This window comes from Electrophorus electricus, chromosome 2 (genome assembly GCF_013358815.1).
Source record: "Electrophorus electricus isolate fEleEle1 chromosome 2, fEleEle1.pri, whole genome shotgun sequence".
NCBI lineage: Eukaryota > Metazoa > Chordata > Actinopteri > Gymnotiformes > Gymnotidae > Electrophorus > Electrophorus electricus.
The window spans coordinates 29627205-29644160 of NC_049536.1; the positions used below are offsets into that span (position 1 = coordinate 29627205).

The 16956-nt window shown below is 40.3% G+C and overlaps 2 protein-coding genes across 10 annotated transcripts in view; both read right to left on the minus strand.

Moving 5' to 3' along the window:
* Positions 1 to 157: 157 nt before the first annotated feature.
* Positions 158 to 1832, minus strand: LOC113574635 (SPEG neighbor protein). Its single transcript, XM_027005684.1, has 4 exons — positions 1726 to 1832; positions 1060 to 1367; positions 822 to 963; positions 158 to 481 (listed from the first exon to the last, which is right to left on the minus strand). Exons 1-4 carry the CDS (start codon positions 1830 to 1832, stop codon positions 343 to 345), a joined length of 696 nt encoding a protein of 231 aa, XP_026861485.1. The 3' UTR covers positions 158 to 342.
* Positions 1833 to 4481: 2649 nt separating this feature from the next.
* The window catches only part of spegb (striated muscle enriched protein kinase b), a 69951-nt gene continuing 57476 nt past the window's right edge, over positions 4482 to 16956 (minus strand). For all 9 annotated transcript variants that reach the window (XM_027005670.2, XM_027005664.2, XM_027005663.2 and 6 more), the window contains 14 exons: positions 16844 to 16886; positions 16442 to 16510; positions 13703 to 16358; positions 13209 to 13358; positions 12799 to 12915; positions 11789 to 11956; positions 10747 to 10869; positions 9922 to 10086; positions 8680 to 9484; positions 8136 to 8375; positions 7453 to 7676; positions 7049 to 7124; positions 6645 to 6794; positions 4482 to 6453 (listed from right to left, as the gene is read on the minus strand). In XM_027005670.2, coding sequence (XP_026861471.2) covers positions 6171 to 6453; positions 6645 to 6794; positions 7049 to 7124; positions 7453 to 7676; positions 8136 to 8375; positions 8680 to 9484; positions 9922 to 10086; positions 10747 to 10869; positions 11789 to 11956; positions 12799 to 12915; positions 13209 to 13358; positions 13703 to 16358; positions 16442 to 16510; positions 16844 to 16886 — 5269 coding nt within the window. In that variant the 3' untranslated portion in view covers positions 4482 to 6170. The remainder of the gene's footprint in view (positions 6454 to 6644; positions 6795 to 7048; positions 7125 to 7452; positions 7677 to 8135; positions 8376 to 8679; positions 9485 to 9921; positions 10087 to 10746; positions 10870 to 11788; positions 11957 to 12798; positions 12916 to 13208; positions 13359 to 13702; positions 16359 to 16441; positions 16511 to 16843; positions 16887 to 16956) is intronic.

Consider the following 16956-nt stretch of genomic DNA (forward strand, 5'->3'; position numbering starts at 1 on the left):
CTTTTTTTCGCTGTCACTGTAGAGATGGAAGTTGTATAGTCGAAAAATACACAAAACAACTCCAGAGTTTGAACACTGAGTCAGGCAAGTGAGGATGGTCATATGCTGTCCTTCGAAAAAAAATAGAGAGCACGCAAAAATGAATAGGAAATTCCTGTTTTTTATTCACATGCACGTTGGTTTTGAAACATTTAACCGGAGATTGGAAAACCGGAAACATCTATACACGCGAAATCAAATTTTAGTTTAGCCTCTAGTGTAAAGCTAGTAACGAAAGAGAATGAAGCCTGTGTGGAAGACAAGATGAGGACGTAGAAAGACAGAAGAGCTGTACAGAAACCCTCAAAGGATGTCCACCCGAGCGAAGGACTGGTCTGTTCCCAGATTGTTTTCCAGGAACACTTCGTACTTTCCCGAATCCGATGGCTGTGCATTTTTGATGGTCAAGATGGTATTGGTGTCTCCTACATCAAAAAATACCCTGGGGTTGCAAGGGTATGGAAAAGTATGAAAAATAGTGGAAAACATTGCATCTAAAATATGCATCAACAATGAGTTTTAACAGTTGTTTTATCAATAGTGAGGTTCTTAGACGTGTGTGGGTGTATCATTTTTATCTGTGAATTTTTATCTGTAGAATTCTTTGTCCGTTTTCACAGATCTTTTTGTTTGTTTGTTTGTTTTTGTATTTTTAAGATATTCACATTTCCTGTTGATAATGAGCTAATGATTTGCAAAGGGTACACTCATATGAAAACCCTAATATAGCACTGTGTCACTTCCAAACTGAACCTAGTGAAGCCTGTTTTAAATCAGAATACCTGTCATCTTCCTCTATGTCATCTCCATCCTTGAGCCAGCCAACATCAGGGGGTGGTTCCCCACTGATATCTGCCTTCAACACCACTGTAGTCCCTCGCCTGGCCTTAACGCTGTCCGGCCCCTTGTTCACCTTAGCTGGAACTACATGCAGGAAAATGCCAAAAAATGCTTTTTCAATACAGTGAAGTCCTGAAACAACACATCTATATTATAACAAAAAACAGATATTTCACACACCCTCCACAATGATACAGGCAGAGCCCGAGGTCTGGCCAAAGGGGTTTTTGATGGTAACGGTATATCTTCCCAGATCCGCCAGTTCCCCATCACGTACAACTAGTGCTACAACATCAGGGTCTTCGAACACATAGCGGTATTTGGGTCCATCATTGAGCTCTTTTCTGTCCTTTGACCAGATGATGAATGGGTCAGGGAAAGCGCTGACTCGACACTCTAGCTTTGCAGCACTTCCTTCCACCAGAAGCACATCATTCAGTTCCTGTAGAAACTTTGGGGGGCCCTTTTCACGGAGCTCTTTTCTGGACCTGGATGCGCAAAAGGATGGAATCAACTTGTGACACATCCTTACCTGCATTTAGCTCCACTGGTGAATCAGGTTTCTGAATTTACTCAAATAGTTTATGGCAAGTGATTCCTTTCTTGCTTTTTTTTTTAATCTTAGACAAACTTTAAGTAAAATGGCAATTCAGTTGAGTGAAAGAAATTGATTATTATAACCCCTTTGAGAAGGCTCAGCATATCGAGTTTAACTGTGAGCAAGAGTCATATGTGAAATGAAGGCTGTTCAACATAAAAAGGGTATAATATACAAGTTATGAAATATAATCAGTCCCAACCCTATTTCCTAGTAATTTATACTAAAACATTGTAGTTTTGCATTACCGATGCCCCCGGTATGAAGCCTGGATACGGATAGCTGCCTCTTGTACATGAGGGTCAGTAATGTTGATTGTGCACCCTGGTGGGGGTGCAGCCTTGATTTTAGACATCTGTTAAGGACAGCATGCTGTGTAAAAATACCCTTTCATTTCTTTATTGGAATTTATCTTCTAAAAATGCCCTAAATATTATTTATTAGATATGAAGTATTTGAACATCATTGATTGGATTTTATAACAACTACACACTAATGCATAATCTGGATCAACAGTATTCTCAGAAATCTGCCAATTACTGCTAAAAAGATTATGAAATCTGAAAATCATAAATTTGGCTGCAGTTAGACTTTTGTATTCTTACCATCACCACACAAAATCAGGAAAGACTCACCACAGAGACGTTTCTGGATGGCTCCTCTCACTTAGGATCCACACACGGAGAGCTGCCTGTGCTCATACTTTTAAACAGCACTCCTCTGGGGCCAGTCTGGTATATTGGAGTCTAGGTGGAGAAGGCCCACAAATACCATGCCATTTGACCATCTTTGGATCTCTGCCTTGGAGTCTCTTAGCTTGTCGAGTTCGATAAAAAATAGACAACAAGTGTTTCACTGTAGCAAGCCAGGCCTTATATAGTGAACCCATGGTGTAAAGGCCCGAGAGGCTGCCCATAGTGCTGCCTGGGAGGCTTAAGGGCAGAGGCATTGGATGCCAAATCATTGGACATGAAACACGAGTGCTCCCAGATGAGGGTATGCACACAGGTGGGCAGCTATAGAGATGTGATAGATTTGGGTTGGGCTTACTTGAGTGCATCTACACATTTAGCTAGTCGACGTCTTTTGGTACTCATTACAGCTGTCAATTGTAGATACATCTGTGGAAAGTCTGTCTCAGCCCAGTTTAGTGTTCAGCATAGAGTTTTCTTTTAAATGCACAATCAGGAGTTACTGCACCTGGATGGACAAATTTGAGCACTTCAGAACATGTTTTCAAATTACAGTAATGCACCAGCTAATAAATAGAAATAATTTATTATTCATACTCAGTTGCAAGAGCATAAAGGCGGTCATTCATTTACATTTCCTATAATAGATTTTATTACATATTTTTAATAAATACTACAGTCTTCTTTAAATGCAGTAAAAATTTAGAAAATTCAAAATGCATCTTGAAAGTGCTATTATGAGAAACTGATTATCTAATTTCAAGAAATGAGTCATTTGGTGGATAACACCATGCAAGTGGATATATGTGACAAAACTGCTATTTTCAGATGCAGTACTGTTAACAGCTGACTTTATTAATTGTCATATATTCCACATATACACACTTATTTCATACTACTGTAAAACATTCATGGCATGTCAATGTTTGTCACTGTTTTAGTGCAATGTAATGCATTCCAGAAAAAAAGCTTGATGTTCTTTCACATTAAAGGGTTGCTCAGCAGAAAAGAAAAAAAAAGAATGAAAAGAAACAATACACAAATGCTCACACACAAATTAGTAGTACAAAAACAGAACCAGAAAACCACTGTCTGTGGCATTTGTAGCCATACTTTGTGATTTTATTGTGTTGGTAATCATAATGCTTTTAGCAAACCGAGTCATCACATCATTTCAATTATCCAAATAATAAAGAGATAAAAATTGAAAAATTACTGCAAGAAATGAATAAATTCTGAATAATAATAATAATAATAATAATAATAATAATAATAATAATAATAATAATAATAATTGATTAGAAATAAATAAAACACAAAGGGCCTTGTTCCTGTAAATGAAAAAGAAAGTAAGCCAGTATGGAAACTGTCCAGGAGGCACAGTGACAAGGTAAACAATAATAAAACAGGATTCACTTTTGTATCCAATCAGTCCCCCATATATTGTTGTTTGTGATACAATAATTGTGAGGTGATACAACCTATATATGAACTTCAAATGTGCACTGCTGTATAAACAGCATTGTGAAAATGTTTGCTCTACTCACTTGCATGTGAGGAGGAAGGGTTTGATCCACAATGTTAAAATTTACACATTCTCTGAAACACAGCAATTCTGAGATTCATGTTTTGTAGATGCACATGACAAAACTATTATGTGTTGGATATTTTTGATACCTTTTTGAATGATTTATACAGCTATATCACACACCCCAAAATATCCCCCCCCCCAAAAAAAATTTATATATATATATATATATATATATATATATATATATATATATATATAGGCTCTGATAAATACAACTTCATGACACATTCATCTTATAACAATTGCAGTAATCATCATTTTAATTAATTGTTTGACTATATAGTATTCACAACTGTACCAATTTGATCCCTGTACAATAAATAGAATTGATATGTGTCTTTATGTTTAAATTGGGATTATTGATATGTGCTTTGTTTGTTAAAGTATCAAAGCATACTATTTAAAGATGTTAGATTATCACTAACAAGTCTAACAGTTAAGATGATCACTGAGATACTCTGGGAAAATAGGATCCTGATCATTTACGTAGCTAGAATAGACACAAATTAATGTACTTTCATCTTACAAATTTTGTTGTGCAAAATATATTAATTACAGTACACCTCAAATAATTTTACATTAGATCTAGATGACAGAAGATAGAGATTTATTTTTAGTTAAACCACACTAACATTACTCTAATTTACTGATAACAGACAATTGTACTTCACATTAAGAACCTTTTGAGTAATGTTAGACTGTCATTAGGCATTCTCTACAGTAGCCACTCTATCTCTGCTGAACCTTTCTTTTCTTTAATTTGAAGTTGTGTGTGCAAAAGTGGAATTTCCTACAGCTGGACTAAATAGCCTCTCCACTGAATCAGGATTTAGGACACTACACCATGAGTGGGCAGCACACTCATTGCTGGTCTTAAGATGAATGTGCTTCCATCAGAAATGTGTCACATAACCTAAACACAAGAAAAGCCAAACTTTGGGTGTCAGATTTGAGCATTGTTTAATGTTCTCACTGTCCTTCTTATCTGTATACTGATTTTAGAATTACACAGTAGCTTCCATATAGAAGCAAGTAAAACTTTTCTCTGTGACTACCCCAACAAAATAACCATAAATAACACACATAAAATGTAAGTAAAACTTTTTTGTTATTTAAGATAAGGAATAACACCACAATGCCTCCTTTTGCTGCCATAGGTAGTACATTTTATTCTATTTGTTCTATAAAGGGAATATTTGTATTAGTAGCATGCTTGTCACGTCACCAGAGTGCAGGGATAAGCATTCAAAAGATTTAAAGAAAAATTAATATAATAAAAAAAGTCACAAAGACTTCTGTCTGTGATATATAATACATTCTGTGTGTCTGTGTCCATGATGTATAATGCATTCTGGATTTTAAATGCAAAGGCCACTTCTAATACCCCAAAATAAAAATAAATAAAACAAAATGAGTTGTGTGATCTGAAATTTCCACAGTGGGTTGGAAAGACAAAAAGCTGTGTTCTTTCAAAGACTGGGCATTTGTGCAATAAGTTGCCTGACCTTGGAAAGCTACTGGTTTTAAACATTTAAATTATTTCTCTGGTGTCAAGCTACTGAGTAAGATCCAATTTTTGCCATAAAAGTCTATAAAAGACAAAACTCAAGCTGGTTGTAAAACATCGAGTTGCACTACAGTAAGAATAGCTTGAATGTTCAGCATTATTTTCTAACCTTCAATATATACTCATGATTACTGTATAACAACTACCTGTAAGAAAAGTGTCAATAATCTCATAAAAACTAGCAGAAAAACAGGATATACACATTTTCCTCTCCAAAGTATCAAGGCCCCAGTGTCATTATAGTGAAACAGCACAGGTTTACATTAATTTGAAAAAAAAATATGCTGTACACCTTCATGTTTTCGTTAAATTATATGCTCTGTGTGAGGGCTCCACATGATGTAGAGAATAACTTGTTATCCTTTATCAAACAGTCATGGACAGGAGAAGATGGAGACATAGGGTGGAGCAAGAAACACGGGTGGAGCAAAGAACAGGGTGGAGCTAGAAGCAAGACAATGATCACAGCAGTGCTAAGCATGCAGGCTACAGCTGACAGGGTAATGCATTAAGCTCTGATGTGTCTGTGAAGAAAAGTGAAGCCTCTGTTTCTGTGTGTGTATGTGTTTGTATTTTTAAGTCTGATAAAGACTGGTTTTTCTTCTTTAGGTCTGACTATGGGTATGTTTGACTCTTCACAGAATTGGGCCACTTGTGCTGAGCCTGGGCCTGGTGTGGTCACACACTACGTAGTACCAGGCCCCTTGTGATCCAGCCACTGCCCAGCCAGGTCTCACCCTGGTTACAGTGAGCGACCCTAGGGATGTGCCTCTCTGTCCTTCCCCTTTGACACCGCAGAGCTCTCCTCCCATATAATGTCCGTCTGTGAGAGCAGAGGTTAGCTCACTGGGTGACAGGTGTGGAGGGAGTAGAGGGGGTGGAGGGGGTGGATGGCGTGCTGGGTGAGGAGGGTGAGGTGGATGTGCTTGGAGTTTGGGTGGAGCTCTGGTAAGAGCGCAGGAGGACTTTGTGTTTTGTAGCCATCTGAACCCTGATCTGCTGCTGCTGGTTCAGGAACTCTTTGAGGCGTGTGGTGGTAAAAGTGAGGGTTTGCCGACGTAGACGCATCAGGTACGCATCCTGGAGCCAAGAGTTGTTGAAGCAGTCCTTGATAGAGGGACGTGCCCTGGAATATAACACCAAACACATATGCGTGCGCGCACGCACGCACACACACACACACACACACACACACACGCACATGCACGCACACACACACACGCACACAGAGTTATGCCTCAGGTACATTTTTCAGCTGAATGACAGCCATGTCAACTGACACAGACGAACACGTGGAACATGTTGTCCTTTACACACCAAGGGTAGGTGCACAGGATCTTCTTAAGGAACAGAGAGGCACTTTGGGACACGTTTTGGTAGAGCTTGCTGAGGTCAAACTTGGCTGCCTGGATTCTGGCCTCCGTCTCTGCTGGGTCATTCTCTATGAATGGCAACCTTCCACTGAGCCTGAAGATTACAAGATTCAACACAGCAGTGAAAATTACAGGTGATCGGGTTTGATATAAACATTTAGCGTTCTTATTAAAGCGCAGACATAAGTTTGCAAGTTGGCAGATACACAGGTAGATGGATAGACAGACAGACAGATGCACATAATGGAACTGTGTAGACCACAGCAGTATAAAATGTACTATTTTGTAGCTGTTGCTCTGTGTGATGAGGCAGGAGAGAGCTGCTACACAGCAGTGGACACCACTCACATGATGTAGGTCAGAACACCAACACTCCAGATGTCAGCTGGAGGACCCACTACATCCCCTTTCAACATCTCAGGAGCTTTTAGCAATCAGAAGGGATAAAAAAAACCCCAACAAAAAACACAAATTACAGAGTGCAAGGATGTGTTCAATTACTTCCAAAAAAAGGAAACATACACACTCCAAAAGATTATGGTCAGTTTGCATGAGAGAAAATAGAAAGAAGAAATGCCTAGATTTTGTGACATTATTTGGAGTAAAGATAGTATCAATAAAATTATATTTTAGGGAAAAAATAATAAATAATACACTGAGCCAACATTTTGTGACTTAACAGCTGTGCAAATTTAGGAGGGTCTGAATTCCTCATGGAAAAAGAAACCACAGTATTTCACTGTATTACTTACACATATACTCCAGGGTTCCTATAGGAGGACTGAACTGCTTCAGAAAGAGAGGGTTGAAAGTCTGAGCACTGCCAAAGTCAATGATCTTGACTATGTTCATGTAGGTGACGATGATGTTGTCTGGCTTAATGTCCAGGTGCAGGATTCTCCTGTTGTGCAGATAGTCCAGGCCCTGCAGCAGCTGCACAATGTAGGCAACCACATCATCCTCTGAGTAGCGGAACCTGGTAAGAGCAAGTGGTTGGGAAAGGTCTCAGCAAGCATAATGGCACCATTCCAGTCTAATCAAAAACAAGGTCCTGCTTATTGACTCCCCTCCCACCTGGAGGTGTCATTTGTCAGTTCTATTAAGTAACACTGCTTAATAGTTTTGTCACTATGAACTGTGACTAAACAGCAGTTGCAGAGTAAAATACATTATCTGGAATGACCTTTTTTTTAAAGGATTTTGTGAAAGTGAATGTGTCCAATGAAAGCTGCTAGGGAAAGTGAGTGAGGTCTTCATCTTCTAAACTGGAACAAGGCCAAAATCTTCACTCTCACTATCAATAACCATCAAGTCAAGTCAACCAAACAATAGGCACTTGTTGTATGATACAGTAGAGTGCTGTTTTGGGCAGAAGCAAATTAAGAGCGAACAAAGCACAGACCAGACAGGCCTAAGGGGCCAAAGGTTCTCAGACCTGTCAATCAGACTGTAGAGGATCTCTTTGCCTGCACAGCACTCTGAGATGAGCACCAGGTAACGTGGGGTGACGTAGGCCTCGTGGAGGGCCATGATCTTTTCATGATGCAGAGACTTGAGGATCTCATACTCTTGCAGCACAATTGATTTGCTTTCTGGCTCATATGGAACAATTTTGGCCATGAAGAGATTGCCGGAGGCATTTTCTCTGCATTCTCGGATCACACCAAAACGACCTCTGAAGGAAAACAAACAAAGAACAAACATTTGAAATTAAATGAAAAATATTCAGTTAAATTTAACACTTGTTTATTCAATATTTAAACAATGTCTTATTATATGTTGGCACAAAGCAATTTTACAAAGAACAAGGTTCAGGCAAATAAAAATACTCGCTTGTTAAAATTATCTGAGAGAAAACAAAGAAGAACCATGAAAAACAATATGTTTTAGAAAGAAACATATATTTTTATTTTCTAGGTTCTGACATTTTGGAAAGTATTTAATGGAAGACACCAAACTGTGAATTACTGATTAATTACCTGGCCTTCTCATCCATGAAGGTATATGGTTTCTGGGGCACCCCTTGCCGGAGGGTAGAGTCTCCTGGCTTTCCCAGGGGAGTTCTACGTCCTGTAGGGGTTGAACGCCCAGATGGTGTGGCCCTTCCAGTGGGAGTCATCCTGCTGGGTGTACCAGAACCTTCTCCTACAGGACTCAGACTAGTAACTAATACTACAGGTGGAGACAGGGCAGGAGAGGGTGTATTTGGGTTGACTGGGGTCCCACGTGCTGTTGTGGTTGTGGGGACATACATGGGTACAGAGGAAATGGGTTTGCCAATGGCAGGGGGAGGAGAGACTAATGGGGGTGGGGAAACTGGTGGAGTTCGGGCCATGGGTGGAGCTACTTTCACAGGACTCAGTGGTTTGGGGAGAAGGACAGGAGGGGAGGATTTGGCTGGTAGAGGCTGGATTTGAGGGGCAGCTGGTGTAAGAGTAGGCTTGGCTACAGTGATATTGAGAGTGGTCTTAGCTTTGGTTGGGGTGGAGGTGCATGGTGAGGAAGTCTGGGATTCTGGCACATTGTGATGGGTGGGGGTTGAGTATGAGGGGATTGTGGCTGGAGGTGCGACTGTGGGAGTGTTGGAGACAGGCACAGACACAGGATTGAGAGGCTGGGCCGGAGGGACAGCAGGTTCCTTTACTTGGCCTACAGAAACGCTGGCTGTGGGTTTACTCCCAGCAGGCTTCATAGGCTTCATTGTCATGGTGGATGTCTTGACTGCAGGGGCTTGTGACGCTGTAATGGTCTTCACAATGGCTGTTCCAGTGGATTTTTGAGGTGCTGTCAGTAGAAGTATTATTACTATATTCTATGGAAATAGGAATCTTAAAGAATTCTTCATGAAGTGAAATACACACAAAAATTCACAAATTTTGCTCAGTTTAGCAAATCTTTTAATATTAGGCCTAAGTGGTCTTTGATTCATTTGCAAAAAAAGTGAAAGGGTGTTTTGAAAAGTAAAAATAGTTTCTCTACAGGGACAAGTGGAAAACTGGTTTAACCCTTTTCATAGCACAAGTGCAAAACTAAAGCAATTGCAAAAACTTTGATATCCAACATGCCTTAGATGATCGATTGTATTTGTGATAGGAGGACATTTGTACCTAAATAATGATTCAGTCTTAAAAGAGCTCATTTTAAAATCATCATGTGTCATGTTGACATTTCTAGATGTGAAGAAACAGGAAGTGGGCACTATGAGGCAAAATGAACTGTACCTTCTGCATTCAGGGTGACTTCCTCAGACAGACTGCTGTATGGTCCCTGGCCAGCCTTATTCACACAAGCTACTCTGAACCTGTAGGTGCCGCCAGTTGGGAGGTCTGTGACATTGTAGTAACAGTCAGCTACACCCGTGGTAACAATTAGCCAGTTACTTTCACCTAGAAAGGGAAAATAAATAAGTGAAAAAATATCACTAAATAAGTGAAAAAATAAAAAATTGTACCTGATTTTTATGCTAAACATCAGGAAAGTAAAATTTATAACTGCTGAGAAATCAAGTGAAATTAAACTTTGCTTTTGTATTTATATTTTACCCATTTTTAAATTAGTTAAAATATAGTGATGATCCCTAATTGAGAAGACACATACGACGTCTGTTGCAATGTATAAACTGTCCGAATGATGGCAGCAACGATCTACAAGAATAAAGCTCAAAGAGCAGTAACGGTGTAGTAGAGGCAAATAATAGAGAAATTAATATCATTCCTCTTACAAATATACATTCCTATTAATGAAATTCCTCATATATATATATATATATATATATATATATATATATATATATATATATATATATATATATATATATATATATGAGATTTACTGACTTGGCATACATAGTAATGAGTGGTCACTGATTTTATTACATTCAAAATATAGATGAGTAAGAAATCCATTCATTTGATTAAATGGGAGTAGCAGAAATGGGAGATACTCTTTTTCATTGAGTTATTCCAAAGTTTTGGACTTGAGGATATGCTAGCTGTTCCCACTTGCTTTCATCCATGCTGACACTTTTGGGTGCTAAGACTGATTACCCTCTGTCCTCCGCTCCAGAGAGTACGTGCATGGGGCCATGGTGTCTGACGGGCGCCACACCACGAGAGCTGTGCTCTTGTACTTCTGAGGAACTTCCGGTGTCCCTGGTTGGTTTGGCAGACCTAAATAAAAAGGAAGACTGTAGTTAAAACTGAATGATGAAGGCCAGGGTATGGGGGATCTAAAAATGATCAGGGGAAGGCATATTCCACACATAAAAGTCGTCACGGGTGAATCAGCTTTAAAATAATTGTAAAGAAAAGAAAGGAAAGAAGAAAAAAATCCTTATGTCATAGCAGCTCAATACTGCATGTTACAGGGTAAACGTTTAGTACAGAAACACATGTTCTCCATACAGTTACCCATTAGCTTTTTAGTGTAAGGAGAAATAAAGCTCCATGGTGAAAAAATGTTGTGGCCCTACTAGCAAGTGAACTTGCCCAGTTAATTGGCTATGAGACAGCTCTTGGCAAAGAATATGATTTATAGCTAGGCACCCCATGAACAAATGGCTTTACACATTGATAAACACAATATTAGACTCCTCTCCAAATCAGAGAGTGGGCCAATTGTCATGGTGAACTAGTGATGTTTCTCTGGGTTATCCCAGAGCTCAAGGCTTTTACATACAGACCCAGAGTATGTTCCTCATACATCCTTGCTACTTTAATCTTTTATACATAGAATCTCTCTCTCTCTCTCTCTCTCTCTCTCTCTCTCTCTCTCTCTCTCTCTCTCTCTCTCTCTCTCTCTCTCTCTCTCTCCCTCTCTCTCTCCCTCTCTCTCTCTCTCCCCCTCTCCCTCTCCCTCTCCCCCTCTCCCTCTCCCTGTGTGTGTGTGCGCACAATCACACAAATCTGTTCCTATACATAGAAATACATGTGTACATACACATAAGCATGCGCGCATGCGCACACACACACCCATGAATTCACACGTAGACATGTGCATGAACACACAGTCACTGACCGTCTAAATTTCCTCTTCCAACCCTATTGTCCAAAGAGTGTGAGTGTGTGTGTGCGTGTGTGTAAAACTCACGGGCAAGAGAGAGTTGGCAGGAGCTTCTAACAGAGGCCAGTGGATTTGTGGCTACACATTCATATAGACCTGTGTCTTTCTTGGTGGTCTTCATAATCATGAGTAGCTGCCTTCCATCAGGGCAGGAGATCATATTCATCCTTGGGTCAATCTCAAGTGGCTTTTTATCTGCACATGCACAGAGCAATCCACAGGACAATGAGATCCAAAGTCACATTCATTTTGAAAATCTCAAAGCTTGGTTTTGCCTAAAAAAGCTGATGTTCCCATTCTGTGAATGTTTTAGCTTATGCGGTGAAGTCTGACATTGCAGTGGCATTTAGAATCAGAAAGCCCACTATAAATAGCTAAGAAATGAACAGCTATGACAATGTGAGCACCGACTCTGTTCTATAACACTGCATAAATACTGTGAAGAGGTCAGAATTATTTTTGCCCTGACACAATTTGTCTGAACAGATCTAAAGATAATAGGCTCGTTTGCAACAGTTATGTGAGTTTATACAGTGTGCCTTACTGTCTAATAAATAATTTCAGCAGCTGAATTTCAGCGACTATTTTTTTTATTCAGTCTATCTTAACTACAAGAAATTGGTCCTTTCTAATTAAAGAAAAGACTTAATGTGCAGTCTTTCATGGGACATACATTGGGTGATTAACACACATTGTTCTTAACCAGTCCTTCATTTTAAAATCATTTGAAATCAGGCAAATCATTTGAAATCAGGCTTAATGTAACAGAATAATGATTACTTCAATGGAAACAACAAAGAACTTTTTTATTTCACTCTCAGTAAAAACATCTCCTCTAAATCACCTCCTCTAGTGTAAAGTTTCTATATAGATCTGACCAACAGTATCTACCAAATCTACTTACATCACTTTTATATTCATTTTGTCAGGTGATGTTATATAATGAATGAATCATCAGATGATAATGTACTGCATTTGTTTAGTTTTGTAAAAGTGAACTGTGTGATGTCCAGTTTTCAGGGTTGTGGAGACCAAACCTTTCAGCCATGTGATACGTGGGTGAGGACTTCCAGCAGGCAGGCAGCTGAGAGTGACTGGATCCCCCTCAAGAAGAACATGGTCCCTCAGTTTGATATGGAACACTGGCGGGAAGTCTACATGAAAAATCATATTGTGAGATTCTATTTATAGCGATGCTGATGCCAGTGTTGCACAAATAGTTCATAGTGATAAATGTAAAGTTATAATAAAAGCCTGTAGCATTAAGCAAAATGTGAAAAAGATCAAAGACAAATCTGGCATTAGCCTAAAAGCTTAGCTTGATCTTGGTCATTGCTGCAATCATTGACTTTAGATGTCCTTAAGGATTGTCCTTAATCTAATTAAATGTGTCATATTGCAGAATAACCAGATGAATAGATAAAAAAAACCAAAACAACAAACTTACCAGAGGTCATACGGGAGTACTGGCGAGAACGAAGGGAGCCGTTCTCTCTGGCAATAGCAGTGGGTATGTCTGGTTGGGACACAGTCTTATCTTTTCTAGCTCTAGTCAGGCCCCATCGATCCCATCGTGACCTGCGCTCTGTTTCTGTGCCTGGGAGGGAATTAACATGACACTTAACAGGAATGACAGTAACATGTCATGATAGTGAAACGTGACTTGTTTTGGCTTTGCATTTTAGTCTTTCAAGACATGATACCAGAGTAGTAGTCATAGAACGCTGGTCTGAGAGTTCTGTTACAGACTTCTGTACACCTGAATCAATTAAGTGTCTTTCACAATAACATTTACTGTTTGGTTGTTGAGTCAGATGTACCAGAGTAATACTAAAAGCCTGAATCATGTTGACCCTTTCTAGATAAGAACATACATGTGAACAGTACAGTTACATACATGGCTAACCTATATTTGTACATTTAATGAATTGTGTGACGTACTCTTGACAGCTGACTCTGACTGGATGCTAGACATGGAATCCAAAGATTCAGAGGACGCCCTGGTGCCTGACTGGACTGCTAGCTGATTCTGTGGGATGCCAACCCTCTTCAGACTACCACCCTCTGAGGTGGATCGACGCAGTATAGACAGTAAAGGAGTCCTCTTGGTTTCTGCTTTGCCCTCCTTTTCATCTTTTCTCTCATCAGAATGACTCCTGATCCTCATTGATATGCCGGCCATTGTGTTACCTATCTTTCTGCGCATTGCCAGGACAGGGGACTCAGATTGTTTCTTGGACTCTGGTTCTGGGGGTGTCTCTGGACCTCCATCCAGTCTCATCATCTCCACTTCTTTTTTGTCTTGTGACCCTCTCCTTCCCAAATTCCAAGACAAACGACGCCGAGGGGTACTGGAAACATCCTCTTTTTGCTTTTCCTCTCTCCTCTCCATTGAAGGGGTCCTCTTCAGGCGCATAGATAGTCTCCTCATAAAACCTGGGTCTTTCTCTGCTTCACGAAGATCCTGAACAGACTTGGACTTCTCCTCCAGTCTCCTGGGTACAAACTCCAGAGGAGCACCAGTTGGTCCAGGACGGTACATCTCCTCAGTTACCTCAGGAGTAATTACAGAGGATTTTCCTTCTGTCTTTTGCCAAGAAAGAAGTTTTAGACTACGAGTGAGTGAGGACTCACGTTTTTTGAACCTAGCTTCAAAGACCTCCTCAGATGCAAGGTCCTGGATGTGGCTTACAGGAGAGGGCTCTCTCTTTGGGGAACCACGTGTAGGGGTCTTGGGTGGACTTAGTTCCTTGGTTGGCTGCTCAACTGATGCGACCCGAGAGAAGACTGCAGGATGTTTAGTTGTTTGTTGAATATCTGTCTTAGATGATGGAGAGGAAATGAGACCTGTCTCTGAAATATGTCTAGATATTGGTGAATAGTCAGGCACGCATGGATCTGATGGTGAAATACTTGATGTTGATGTAGAAACAGGTGCAGGCTGGCTTGATGGTACCAGTGATGGGACTACGATGGTCTGCATGATACTTGCATAAGCAGAGGTTCTACCATCAGGAAGTACTGTTCGTGAAGATGGAATGGGGGTCACATAGGTTGAAGAAACATTTTGAGTACCCCTGGCAGATTCCTTTGGACTGGTGACTGCAGTGGGACTAGTGGACATGATCTCTGAAGATGTACCTGGTGTGCTCTCCTCTTCATCAACTTCTTTGACCTCCATCTTAGGAATCTTAGGTTCCTTTTCTATAAAATGTTTTTTAACTGGTTCCTTTTCTTCTTCTTCTTCCTCCTCCTCCTCTTCAATTTTCTCCTCCAATACCACTCTGGACACTATTGCAGATGTTGATCTACCTTGGGGGACCATTTTAGCTTCTTTGGCCGATTGCTGTAATATGCTCAAATCCTTATTTTCCACACCAGTTTCATTGGACTGATTTTCATCTTTCTCCACAGTGGAGATGTCTGCTTGTTTTACTAGAATTTCCTCATGCTTAATCTCTCTGACAGGTGAAGATTCCTTCTCAACTGAATTTATCTTTGTCTCATATCTCTTTGGTTCAGGAGTGAGTTGCTTGAGAGTAATAGGGTGGGGATCTTGCTTGACTTGCTCTGCAAGAGCAGACATGGAAACAGCTTCCTGCAACCGTCTTTCCTCTATCTGGGCTAGAGGGATCTCCAGAGGAGCCCCAATCCGACGGTGTAGGGGCATGGGCTCAGCATCACCCTGGCTAAAGGAAGCACTTTTACGGAGCACTTTGGTCTTTGGGATGTCATCCCTTGGCGAGTCACTGGATGCTGCTCGAACCAATGGAGGATTGCCTAGACGAGGCCCACGCATAAAGTTCTTCTCATCTCCCATGCCCAGTGTCTCCAACAGGGGGCCACGAAGACCGCTCATCTTGTTGTCCACAGAACCTCCTCTGAGAAGCCTTTGTCTCATCAACTCCAGTTTCAAGGCATAATCCTCCTGGCTCATTTTGGCAGCTCCTGGGCTTGGGCTCCTCCGAGGCAACTCCATTGATGTGGACTTTTTAAGGACTCTTCTACCATCTATAGTACGTTCCTCAGCACCCTCTTCTGGCTTGATGTGGAGTTGCAGAGCACTATCTGCTGAGCTGCCTCTACGAAGCTCACCTCTACGACAAGATTCCTCAGGCTTTTCAGACTCCATACTTGAGCCTCTACGAAGGGGCTTCTTTGTCTGTTCTGCCCTCTTGGCTAATTCCCCTGGTTCCTCATCAGAGGAGCCTTTGTCATCATCTTGTGTTGACCGCTTCCTGGCCCGACCTCTTGCAGCAGCATCACCAGCATTTGCTGGTGGTTCACACTCCATAGATTCCAACTTTTGAGGGCTTGACTCTGACTTCTCAAGATTGCCATCAGGTTTGCCTATCACTGTGTCATCTCCAAGAATCTCAGTCAGTGACATTCTGGAGCCTGAGAACTCCATATTAAGAGGCATGGGGATAAAAGGCAATTCATCAATGTCTTCATCAGAATCTGATGAAGAAGAGGGTGGTGGTGATCCCTCTTTTAGATGTCGTGGGACAGCAATAGAGATATGGCTAGAAGACTCGTCCAACAACTCAGGAATTGATCTCATCACCATTTTGGATTTGTAGCTGATAAGAGATCGCTGTAAAAATTTAAAAAGCAATATTATTTACAGAAAAAAGAAATAGCAATATGGTGCTGAAATGTCTATTAATGTGTTCTTACCTGCCATTTTCTTCTTAACAAGAATTTTTTTAGGGACTCTGTGTTTATGGTCTTTCCCTTATTTAAGATCTGAAAGAGATAGAAGGCTGTTAGAGAAACTAAGAATAAAGAGTGATTTAAACACATACTAACGATGTTTTTGCAAGACATCATTAGCATGTATTATGGTCTTTATATATAAAGTATATTGGCTAAGTGATCAGACTGCTTCCTTAGTTATCTATCCTTAGTTATTTAAAATAAAATATATGCAAAATGAAATATTTTCCCCATTCAGAATATCATGCTTCCTGGCCATACACCAATCTCTCTCCATATTGTCATTTTCATCATTAGAAGATCATGTTCATATTCTTGACACTTTTCCCAGGTTTGTTCTGCTTTTATTTTTCTACCTCATACCTTGAACCAGGGATGACGAAGACAATCATTGGCATCTGGTCTCCTGGGGAGAAAAAAAAACATGAGATGGTCATAAGATGGCTCCTTCTGTAGAAATGTTCAATTATGTTAGA